General features: G+C 36.0%; 1 protein-coding gene across 4 annotated transcripts in view; it reads left to right on the top strand.

Annotated features, from left to right (window-relative positions):
- LOC100164834 (Krueppel homolog 1) overlaps positions 1-13,350 on the top strand; it is a 45,174-nt gene extending 31,824 nt beyond the window's left edge. For 3 of the 4 annotated variants that reach the window (XM_029491618.1, XM_016808238.2, XM_016808237.2), the window contains 6 exons: positions 2,411-2,595; positions 9,798-9,990; positions 10,153-10,350; positions 10,951-11,433; positions 11,516-11,897; positions 12,087-13,350. In XM_029491618.1, coding sequence (XP_029347478.1) covers positions 2,411-2,595; positions 9,798-9,990; positions 10,153-10,350; positions 10,951-11,433; positions 11,516-11,897; positions 12,087-12,642 — 1,997 coding nt within the window. In that variant the 3' untranslated portion in view covers positions 12,643-13,350. The remainder of the gene's footprint in view (positions 1-2,410; positions 2,596-9,797; positions 9,991-10,152; positions 10,351-10,950; positions 11,434-11,515; positions 11,898-12,086) is intronic. The other variant, XM_029491617.1, reaches the window with a different exon arrangement.

Below are 13,350 nucleotides of genomic sequence, written 5' to 3'. Positions count from 1 at the left end.
TCAAAGGGTTGAAAAGGGACTAAATTCAATTATTTATATTGTAGTCGCTTTCTGCAAACAATTACCGGACTTTTTTTTCCTCTTCGGAAAACTTTTTATTGGAAAAACAAAATATCCACCACCAGTTATATTGCCATTTACCTGTCGCCAAAACCGTATCACCGTGTTATTATTATCATTTGATATTATTATTATTTTACTTTGTCCGATTAAACCCACACGGATTATATAATTACCTATATATGCGGTCTATTTTATAAAAACGTAATTTTTAAATATTACATGTAGATACACGTAAATATAATAATCGTAATAATACAATCGCTGTGTGTAAACGTATTAATCTATATTATAAAGGATGATTCACCGGTCATGCGCACTCTCTAATTTTTCAATAATAATACAGTTATTTAATACAGAATTTTTAAAGGTATTTAAAGACATTTGACGGTATTTTATTAGATTTAGATTTAATATTTTTATTATTTAAGGAGAGTTCTGTGGAGATATAAACTTCTGTTTTTCAAAAGAGAACCATCTTTTTTATGGTCTTTATAAGTACATATATTTAAAAATTTCAAAAATCAAAATTTGAATAAATCCATTACTAAATTTAAAAAAATGGGATGACCATACTTGGTGAATAACCCTGTATAATAGAGTATAATATTGTATACATGCGTATATAGAGACAGGACCGGACAATAAACAAAAAATACTATTGTCATTAGCCGCTGTTGTGCGTGCGGGCAATCGACAGGATGACGTATATGAATTTCGATATTGTACGCATAATATATTTTATTATTTTGTATTTTTGTGGACCCCAGTGTTTTAAATCATTCTAGCAGAGCCGAATTGTTTTTTTGACCAAAAAACAACGCGGTGCCAGGGACTGTAAATAATATTATAATAATGAAAACACGCAAAAAACCGATGGGAATTGGACAAAAAATAACACCGCCGTTGCGAAAAATATGAACGATGCGATTTATGTGTCCACCCGTTTCGGTACATAAATCTCGTGACATTATATAGATGTATTATACACATAGATGTGCGTATATATATATATATACATTTTTTGCTCTGTTTTTCCGAAAATCATTCAGGGAAAAATCCACCCAGTCTGCCACCCGTGTGTTTTTTATTACACTGCCCTCAATCACGTTTGTTTTGGCAGCCGTATACGTCATTTTAACGTGATTATATAATACACATTATGTATATGTATAATAATATATACATAGGTAATAACGGTATGTCACTATATACCATATCGTATACTCAGCCTCTCCCAATCACAAAAACAAATAAAAAACAGTTTCGAATATAATATAACTATACGATAAATAAAATTGTTTACATAGGTAGGTGCATTCCTCATTCATACGCATTAAGTTTATTAGATATAAGAATAATCTCGGTTGGAAAGTGCAACAATATTTTATAAAATAAGCGCACTGTTATAGCAAACGAGTATTAATAGTATTCGTTTTGAGTTTACTACGGTCCTTTGCAACAGCATTTGTATGCGCGCATAGTTCACTATGCAGTAGGTAGGTACTACGTGATCTGCACGTTAGAATTTCGATGAATACTCTCTCACGGAAGACGCGCTAAGAAGCGAAGTGAACAAAAAAAAAAATTAAATAATAATAATAGTAAAAAAATTAAATAAATAAATTAGTGAATCATTTGAAATGCTCGCGTTAAAACAAAAGCATCCGCGGGGATCGCGTTGCAGGCTGCGAAAAGGGGTTTAGACGAAAGGGGAATTATTATATTTGTTGGCGCAAAAAATACACATATCCGGGTAAAATTACCATAACGTGTCGGTAAAAATGTAACAAAAGAATATCTAATTGGATACGCGCGGTTCTCAAGGTGCCGCAGTGTGTATCACTCGCGACGGGATATACACGGGAGACGGCAGTGCAGTGCGTATAGGTATAGGTCCACGCATATTCTATAGTATATATATAATACGCACTGTTAAAAACAAAAAGGGAAAAAAAGATATAAAAAAAAAAAAAAATAGAATAATATAATAATATAACGACGACTAGTGAAAAAAATCAGATGGCATCGTGCTAACGTGTTAAAACAATAGCGGCTCTTCCTTCCGCAAAGGACCACATTTATATAATATTATATCGTTGCACGCACGTACCTATATACAGTATACATCGCACTGTATAATGTTTGTCAGTATTTGCATATGAAACGGCTGCGCGTATACGACTGCAGTATAACCGGTTATGATGGCATTTTTTTACTACTTTTAAGTTTTTGTTTTCTTCCGACACGCTATTATTATTATTATTATTATTGTGATTGCTGTTGTACGATGACGGTTGAAACGCGTATTATATTTTCGTTGTTCATGTATTTTGTTTTTGTTTAACAGGAGAACGACCTTACAGATGCCACTTGGCCGAGTGCGGACGAGCTTTCATACAGCTGTCCAATCTGCAGCAACATCTCCGCAACCACGATGCCCAAGTGGAGAGGGCCAAAAACCGGCCGTTCCACTGCACCATCTGCGGCAAAGGTTTCGCCACCGAGTCCAGTCTGCGCACCCACACGGCTAAGGTGAGGAGACGTTGTTTCGATATCGTTATTTATTATTCGGCTCGCTAGTAAGACACGCGCCTGTTTGTGTTTATTTTTGTACCTATAGGCAGTGGCAGTGTGAAATATATACATTATATGATGTTGCTTATATTGTATAGCAGGTGTCCAACGCTTATTAATAAAAAATATTATACTATATACAGCGACCGTACTGTGTGTATTTATATATATGTATGTGTAGAAATATATTATAGGCACATACGTCTCTCTTGTGTATAGTCGTATCGTTAAGAAATGACGTCATTATATACATACAAAATATTTTGTCAGTTTTAATCGAATTTCCGCTTACCAAATGCTGCGGTAGTCGACCGAATAACAGCACGAATAATGGTATAGTATAGTAGTGCCATTAGAGGTAGATGACTTTGACCCAGTTATGTAGGTAAAGAGGATTTTCTTCACGGTGATGCGTAGGTTTTATCCCTCCAATCTCGTATCGGTGATGACGACGATATATCGTCGTTATTGTCATAACCTATGATTTATGACGTCATCACGAATGATGGTGTACAGCATAATTATAGTTGTGTGTGTTTGCGTTTATAAAAAAAAAAACAGGGACTTATAGAAAATTCAAATATGATATATATTGTATACAAATGAAATAACTATAAAAATAAAATAAAAAAATATGTAAATATTATTACACACATCAGGTCCTATATATATGATAGATTAAATAGGTTGAGAAGTTGTTTTTTTACCGCACACACAATGCTGCAAATTCATATAACTCTTATTCTAGCATATGTATATAATATATTATGCACGTATAATGTCCATAAAATATACGCAGTTACTGGCTAGACGTACGGATTTTTAATCGTTTTGTCACGATAACGACCGCAATAATATTTTCCTCGTTATAGAATTATATTATATTATTATATATGTAATATGTATATAATATTATGCCGTCTTCGTCGTGGTCGCTAAGATTGCATTACACGCAAGCGCGCACCATATTATTATTATTATTATATTATTATATGTACTCGACCGGGTGACGAGGGTGTGTGGAGTAGCGGATAGCGCCGCGGCCAATGAAATATAGTGACAACCCGGTGGCTTATTTGAAAAGTTAATGGGAAAAAGCTGGCAAAAAGGGTTTTAATTCTTACGGACATCTTATACTTTTAGTTAATTTTGTTATTTCTTCAAATCTGCCACGTTACGATTTTCACTGCTGTAATTAAAACTGCGAAAAATGGACTTTATTTCCCCTCTCGGCTTCACTTATCCCACCGGTGATACCGTTGCCGCCGAACGTCGTCACGACTGCTGGTGATCAGACTAAGCAAAAGCATCATTACTTTTTTTTCTCGGTCTGGACAAAACAGTAAGACCAACAAATACGTGAACTATAAATAATTAAATATTCTCTTGATTCCAAATTCTGTTAAGTTAATATTATTTATATCAATAAAAAAATATTTAGATAGGTTTTTTTATTATTCTGTTAATGAAACTTAGAATATATGGGCCAACGTGTAAATGTGCAGTAATCGTATTTTTTCGACGTTATTTTTATATTTTATTCGCATGTATATAATCTTGTAGGAAATCCAAAAGTATATGCAGTCTAAAAGAAAAAAAGTTTATGCGGTACTATTTGTCGTACGTGTAGTGTACAGAACGTGTGCCAAGTTGCAATAATAATTATTTCAATAGTGCGGTTATTACTACCACGAGCCGTTTGAAAACATTACACATTATGACTTTGTTTAAGAACACGCTTTGTTATAAAAATTCCGTAAACAAAACTCCCAAAAATCATAAAACAAATTAAAATATTTTTATTTTTATTTATATGAAGATAAGTTTTGAAAAATGATCAGGTCATAATTTTTAGTAGATAGGTACTTATACGATTAAAATGACATTTCATGTTTTTTTTTAACTTTAGTTAGGGCACCTTTCATTTACGATCGTTGATTATTATTTATTGTTAATTTATGCCTCAAAGTTTGTATAGTCTAACGAAAGGGTGAAACATTTAACACAGTAGGGTAAAAGTTTTTCTTGTTTCAAAACGTTCCACTTCTTTTTTTCCATTTTATTTTTTTTGTCGTGTTGAATTAACCAAAGTGTTTATTGCCTTATGCTTTTTTTTCATACCATAAAAAGACATATTTGTATATTATTATTTTAGTATATAAATAATATTTCTTTTAAATCAACGTGTGGCCTTGATTGTGTCTATTCAATAATATTGTGGCAGTGATGCGAAATACTTTTCTGAGAGTATGTATATAAATTGAATTTCTGCATAATATTCGCCAAGTGACCGATCCATAAAAATAGAAACAACCATAAACACATTCTCGGGTCGTTAAACTTGGCGTTGCAATTCCAATGTGTTTTTGTGCAATTATTTTGATTTACCACAAAAGATCCTTCAATATATCTATGCAAACAATCCCAACTAATAAAACATAACTGATTATGCCGTTCCTCAAAATTCATGTGGTTCGGTCAGACCGCACTTGATTCACAGAATTTTTTTTTGCATTTCAAATTTATATATATTTTTATGTTCTTTTATCATTGCATTTTCAAATGTTTAATAGGGCGAAAATCCGGTGAAGTGTAACACGAATGTAAATTAGAATGAAAAGGGTTGTGCAAAAATATGACGTAATAAAAAAAAACACCACTATTCGACGATATTCATTAAAAATGTGAAAAGGGTATTAAGAGTATTCGTTATTGACCCTTCTTGTGTTCAGCCTTTTATTAACATACTTCTATGCGTATTATGACCCTTGTGTATATATAAAAAAAAGTACAACAAAAACGCCAAAATAACATGGGAACTAGATAACACAGATATATATTTTTTTACAGCGTAACGTATATATTATACATTCAGAATTTTTGTAAATCTTATAGGCCACGCGACGGATCCCGAGGCGCTTATTTATGTAGTGCGTGAGCAGGTGAACCGATTTACATACTACGCACAGGACGATTAATTTTTCGGAAATAGAATAAATTAACACTTGTCGAAAACAAAACGAAAGAATGTTTCTGTTGATTTCTATCGAAACTAAAAAAATAAATTAGGGACTGTTGATTTCTGAGCATACAGGTGGTTTGTTCGGTTTCTTTCTTTTATCCGGCGTGGGCGTGTTATTTATTTTTCCAGGCACTTTTTAAAGAAAAAAAAACAATTCTTTGTGTACAGTTACATTTTTTTTTTTTGGCCACCAAACAATTATTTTAATTTCTTATGCATCCCACCCGATGTTCGATTTTTTCCTGGTGCATGTACAATTATATGCGATATACTAGCTTGATGCATCCCGCGTATAGCAGGTGTTGAAACAGTTTGTATATACATGCACACAATATTGAATAATAATGCAAGTGTCGGAGGTAATTGCACGTTGTCTTGTCGTTTGATTGAATGCACTCGCATTCAAATTGCTGTACGCATAATAATCGTTATTAAAATACAAAAAAAAATTAAGTACCTATACGCATTGTGCATACATGCACGCTGTCCTAAATAAATAACACGAATGTTCGGCGTCTCGGTCCTTTTTTTCTATCATTCTTATTTGTTTTTATTATTTAACATTTTATGATTTCAATTTTCAAGTAGGAATACTTGCCACTATTATAAGAATACCATCATATTTTATCAACATTTCATTTTTTGCGTGATCTGTTTTAAGTTTCGTATCGACATTTCGACATCTGTACTACTACGTTAACGAAAAATCCGTCTAGACGTTTATATTCAGGATTTTCTGTTCTAATTAATTTACTTTTTATTTATTTTTCTCGTTCCGAACGCGTTTTGTTAGATCGCCGGTATCGTTAGTAATGTCATCGGCTAACGCATTTCATTATTCGAATTATAACGCGCGTTTATCGCTGCACGCACACTTCTAAATTCTAATAGACACATGCGCACACACATAATATGTAATAATATGTTATATTATATTACATACAACTAATCCATTCATTCATGATGATAATAATAATAATAATAATAATAACTTTTTAATAGTCTCTCCGCGGGGCAGTGTATAATAATATAATATGATATATATTAAAGATCGATATCCAGCACGCGCGTTTTCGCTTTTTACTCACTCGTATACGATATATTATACTGTATTCCTATACTTATCTACCGGTGCACAGCGCGCACGTTATAATATTTTATTTATTTCTTTCTTTCTTATATTTTTAATGGCAGCAGCTCATTATTTTCTCATCCGGACGTAAAAAGCGGGACCGATCTTCGGACCGTGAACGTCGGCGGTGGTGAAGAGCGGAGCGCGGTATAGATAGGTGACGCGAGAGCGCGGCATACAATATAATATATATATATGTGCGTGTGTGTTTATATAAATTTATGTGTGTGTGTGTTCGTATACGTGTATGTGTGTGTGTGTATGTGAGTGAGTGTGTGTGCCTACCTATATATTATAGCGAAGCCGCGCGCACATGATATTCTAATAAGAGGCCATAAATTTTGCGGCGGGCAATACACGGCGCGGACGCTCGTGTCGTCGTAGACCACTTTCCGTAAATGGAACGACGACGACAACGATGACGGGGAAACGGCGGCGTGTACACGAAAAACCGTGGAAAGTTTAACCGCATTTTTCTCTACAGTTTGCGTATTTACGTGCGTGCGTGCGTGCGTGCGTGCGTGAGTGCGTGCGTGTGCCGCGAACGTTTCGCTAGAGTTGTACAACAGAACATAATATTATAGCAATAGATATATAATATCGTATAGATGGCATGGCGCTGGAACACGGGACGAAATACAATAAAAATGTCGTATAGATACATTTTATAATAATAATATATGCATGTATAATTTACTTACTTATTACAGTACTTTGAGGTAATCCCGTAAATTAAATAAAATAATAATAAAATTAATATTATATTATTATTACTTGCGTCCAGACCATCGGCGTATTGTTTTTTAGCTGTCAATAAAAAAACAAAATAGTGACATCCGTAATAATTTATGTTTTTATAACATACGCGCACCCAATTCAATATTGTAACGTGCCACACAGCTACTACGCCTAATTATTGTAATTTTTATTATAATAATATGCCAACCCGTTTTTCATTTCAAGCAGCCGATAACGCTTATGATTATATACCGAGTGGATTTGCGCACTGGAATTCCATTAATTTTTCCAATTTCATCGTAGTCGTCTCCCCCGTCATATTATTATTATTATATTATAATCCTTTCTTTTGCAAACGCTATTTTCGTACATAATCATTTTTTTAAGTACTTTTTCGTGGAACAAGGGTTTATAATCGCATATTTTTCTCCTTCTCACTCATTCTTTTTCTCTGTATATTTGTTTTCCTCTCGTTTTTTTTTAAATGTAATATAATTAAATCTATTTTCAATCCAGTCAAAATCGTAACGACTAGATAGTTTGAAAACTGGTCATCTATAAGTGGCGTGATAAGAAAGTACGCAAGTAAATCATGTTACCGCGAAACGTTCTGTATTTCATTTATAATAAATAATTTAATTCAGTGCGCCACCGTGCAAAACGATAAAACTCATGAAGAAAATATTAGTTTTATGCAATAAAGGTGCATAAATCATTTAGGTACACAAAGTAAAAGTATTTGGCATTAATATAAAGTTTATATTGGAAATGGTAATGGTCACGGTGAATTTAATGCTTAATAATGACATTTTTCGTTCGCTTTTGGTAATTGTGTACCTACTTATGCGATTATAGACTATAGTTTCTCGTACAAAAAAATACACAACATTAAATATTCAAATGACTTGTTGGAGGTTGGGTTAGTAAACTTTTAAACTAGGCATTATTGAAAAATATAATGAATACTACTATACTAGTAAAAAATTATTTTTATATTTTATCAATATATTTAAGTATAGACACAGTGCTGAATTGAACTATTAAAAACTCATTATTGGTTGATTACGATATTTCCATTATTTTATTTTTTTAATTTTGTAACACTTATCGGGATTAATATTGTATAATATTCAATTGTGAAAAAAAATGCTAATTTAAAAAAAAACACTATTAGATTACCAGGCTGTATATTCTGTGTACAAGGACTGGATAGTGGATAGCTATATACTTTGACGAAAGCCGTATACAAATCACGTGCAAAAACCGCTAGTAATTATTAACGGTGTCCCGAGTCCGGGCGGGCGCCTATTCTTTCGACTTTCGAGAACACTCAGACCGATAAATTATACTTTGTTTATAAAATATTTAATAAAAATGTAAATCTCCGCTCCTTGGACGACGCCGCAGACGGACTTTTAATAAAAGTCACCGGGCTGCAAGTAGTCGGAAGGGCTTTTAAAAATTAAAATTACGTTTGTTTTATTGCCATCCCCTTTACTCGTCGCCTACTTCTCCTCCACCGGTCGAGTACTTTTTGCTCGGACACATCTCCCAAGGCGCCGATATCGTAACATTCTATATAGCCACCGCACACCATTGCCAGCATTTATATACATTATGTCATATTGTATAAATGTAGAAACTGTGTTTATATATAACATGATATACATATATAACAGTATAGTTTTGTTCTCGTATGTTTTTTCATCGCACATAATATCGGAACGGGGTGGAAAAAATAATAACGATTAAAATATTATTGTTGTGCGACAATAAACTCCGGTCGGTAAATTTTAGAGTATATTATAATATACACGAGCGTATAACGATAAATCCGAGCACGCAGTCGCCTAAACAGCAGCGCACCATAAATTTGATCTTTCCGAGCGTATATTTTGCGGCGGCGGTGGTCAGGTTTATGCGTGTACGGCGTACGTAAAACATAACGGAAACATAATTTTTTTCAAAATGGCCATTCAAACGCACAGCAGACAGAATATATTTATATACAAATAAAAATATGTGTATTTTGTATATCTAGATAGTAGATAGTAGATTAATACGTGTGTCCAAAGGGACCATGTCGGTATTGTGTTTCTTCACGCGAAGCGGAAAGGAAACACGCTGTGCAATGGCGGCGGCTGTGTGTATATCATAATATATACTATAATATAGTGTCTCCCCCGCCAACAAGTCCCGAACACGCGCGTACTTCCGGGTTCGCTGATTACTGGTTATACCTGACGTATGTTTTATTGTTATTTTCAGGAACATTTTTTTTATTTTCAGGAAGCTGAACTTCGCATGGATGTGCTCCAGCAGCACGCCGCCTTGATGGGCGGTGCGAGCACTACGTCTTGTCCGCTGTGTCATAAATTGTTCCTAGGTAGCGAGTCACTGGTCGAACATATGAAAGTCCACCACAACGATCCGACCACCGTGTCGCAGGCCGTCGTACAAAGTGAGTGACATAATAATAATAATTGATGATAAATGATATAATAGTTCTGAAACCCTAAGGCCAAAGACTCTTAATATTCTAAAATGTTTCGAAAAAAAAGTCCTCAAAATAAAGTATTCGAAAAATATGTGAACAATTTTCACATTAGTCTTTTTTTCACAGGTTACTCGGATATCGGTACTGGTCCGTACATGGCCAAACGTCGAACGGCCAACCATCCCTGTCCTGTGTGTGGTAAACACTACGTGAATGAGGGAAGTCTGCGTAAACATTTGGCTTGCCATCCGGAAACAGCTCAGTACGCCCAACTCAGGATGTGGCCATGTTCTGTTTGTCAAGCCGTATTCACCCACGAATCAGGTGAGCCAATAATGCATTGTAGTGATAAAACCAGTGCAGCAGTGATAGCTATCAAGTCCTGATCAATTCATATTGATTATGTTCAGAATATAAAATGCATATATTATTAATATAATCAATTGAGCTGTTGAATCCTTCAAGCTTGCTGAATTACAAATATAATGTTATTTATTTTTATAGTTAAAATATTTTTCAAATTCATACTATATTAAAATATATATTTTTGATATTCTATCTAGATTTTAATGATAGTTATACGCATACTATATAATATATAATAAATGCATGTGTAGGATAACCTGGATCTCAATGGATTGAATCCGAGTTTAGGATTATAAATCTTTAACTCAAATTCCGGTTTGTCCGAACAAAATAATGACCATCACAAAAACATACTGTGCCATGTTAGCAATATCGCGATGATAACTGATTTACGGCGTGCATGTCGCATAAATCTCGTCATGTTGCCGACTGAGAAAAAATAATCGCATGCGTATAATATACGAAACAAATCAATTTTTTTATGCCCCGCAATTTATTATTAACTATAGATTTATGCACAGCACCGACGTAATCTTAACTCGCGTTTACTTTGTGCAGGCCTGCTGACACACATGGAACACATGCGCATGGATCCCAAGCATCAATTCGCCGCGCAGTACGTTCTGAGCAGAGCAGCTGCTGAACGCAGAGAACGAGAAAACTTCCTGGCCGCCGTGACGGCCACCAACAGCATGGGTGGCCCCGCCTCACCTCATTCTGTTCACTCAGATTCATCTTCATCGAACAACGGCGAAGTGGACGGTCCCAGTGGAGCTGGCTCTACAGGCTCAGTTGGCACTGGCACCAATAACTCTGTGGTTGCTGCGGTGGCCGCGGCTGCAGCGGCAGCTGCAGCAGGCGGAAACGTCGTTGTTCCCACGGGTGGCCGGCTATCCGTTTCACCAGCCGACAACCAAATTCCGTTAGTGTTGCATCACAACAACAACAACACGACGACGAACAACAACAACAATAACAATAACAACAATCCTACGGCGATTAAGTTGGCCGAGCTGATGGCTGCTAGAACTGGAGGCATGAGTAAGTAAACCTCCTCTGTCCAGCATAACGCGTTTGAATTTTTTTTCGATTAAAAACATTTTTTTGTTTGTCTAACTTACAGTTAGCGGTAATGGAGGTCACCAATACATGAACCAGCAACCTCAGTACAACGCCAATGATCTTCAGAGGGCTGCTGCATTATTTATGAGCCAGCAACAGGCCCATGCTGCTGTTTCACAGGTTCAACAGCAACAGCAGCAGCAACAACAACAGCAACAGCAGCAGCAGCAGCAGCAGCAACAACAACAGCAGCAACAACAACAGCAGCAACAGCAACAGCAGCAACTTCAGCAAAACCCACCATCGCCGTCACACTCGCCGCGATCAGCACCACCAACCCCGGCGTCTGTAGTGCAAGCAGCTGCGGCCAATCTTGCTGCGGCGGCTATGCGTATTACCCAGTCGAATGCCATGCACCAAAACCCGTTGGTCACCACTTCCAGGTATGCTATAATATTGATAATATTAAATTGCATGGGAGTAGGGTAGGATTGACATGTTATGTCCAGTTGATGGAAGACGTATAGACGAGTGTTATAGAAAGATTTAGGTCAACAAATAGGGTTGTATAGATTTTTGATATGATGAATATAATGTGTATTAATACGAATGTTAACTTTTTGGTTCTTCAGTGGTTCCGGTTCGAACTCGTCAGTTAACTCGATGCAATCGGCCGTCCAGATGGCCATGAACGCAGCCGTCCGGGCTTCCATGTCGTCCATGGTTGACGGGCTAGGTGGTGGACACCACCAGCAGTCTGGTCACCAGTCCATGCTCCACCACCACCAACAGTCCAACCACGAGCAGAGCTCACCAACGTTACGTATGCAGGAGGCCATACTCAGGTCTCAGGCGGAGGCAGCACTCAGATTAGCCGTATCGCAAGCCGTGGCCGCGTCGTCGGGTCAGCAACAGGTACCTGAACAGAACCGGCAGTCGTCGGTGCAACAGCAGAACGCACATCAGACACAACAGAACGTGGCAATCAACTACAACGCCATGGCGCAAGGGCAACTGATGAACGGACAGAACCCTTACCATCACCAAGGCCAAGTGTCGCCTGATCTGTCCGAGGCGCTCAGGCTCCAGGAACAACGGCTCGAACAGGCACTTAGGCTACATGGTGGTGACCCAAGGGCTCTGGGCTTCAGTTTCGGTAACACCCAACAGGGTCATATCAACCCATGAGAGTTCAGTTACTATTAACGGCGAGGTCCTATAAACTCTTTCCCTCGCCCTTCCCTTCCAAAACTACCCCTCCATCGCCAGCCACTGACCTACTATTATATTATTATATGCTACTGTCGTCATCCACCAACACCGCCACCACTACCACATCCATCTCCTAAAGCTCAACGGCGGACCTGCTGCAGCGCGCGCACATGATTATTTATTATTATTGTAATTACGATATTTATTTATTATTATAACTATACTATTATATTAATTATTAGGCATATACTTTACTTAATATTATTATTACCATAAGAATAATAATTTTATTTTTACCAAAACAATAATTGTCCCACTGAAAGACATGTCGTCATCGTCGACCGTGTCATGAGTACCTACCTACATCGACGACGACTATCGTGTCAAGTTTGTAAATAGTTGTACATACTAATTAATATATAATTTCGATTTTAAAAATTAAGTGATTTTTAAAAACGTCGTTTAGCAAATTTTTGTTGTACAGTTATGTATAATATTTGTGGTTTTTTACGTGAGTTGTATAAAAACAAAATACATTTAAATCGATAAATCCAATTTATACGGATGTCTCAGCGCGAGAGATTCGAATAACGTATAATATAAAGCAACATTTAGGTTCCGAAAATATTATTATTTACTTATAAACATTCAAATAATTTGTACTGTTATAATTTGTATTTATTT

Source organism: Acyrthosiphon pisum, chromosome A3 (assembly GCF_005508785.2).
Source record: "Acyrthosiphon pisum isolate AL4f chromosome A3, pea_aphid_22Mar2018_4r6ur, whole genome shotgun sequence".
NCBI lineage: Eukaryota > Metazoa > Arthropoda > Insecta > Hemiptera > Aphididae > Acyrthosiphon > Acyrthosiphon pisum.
The sequence above is the reverse complement of the archived record's forward strand: the minus strand, read 5'-3'. Positions and strand labels throughout refer to the sequence as shown.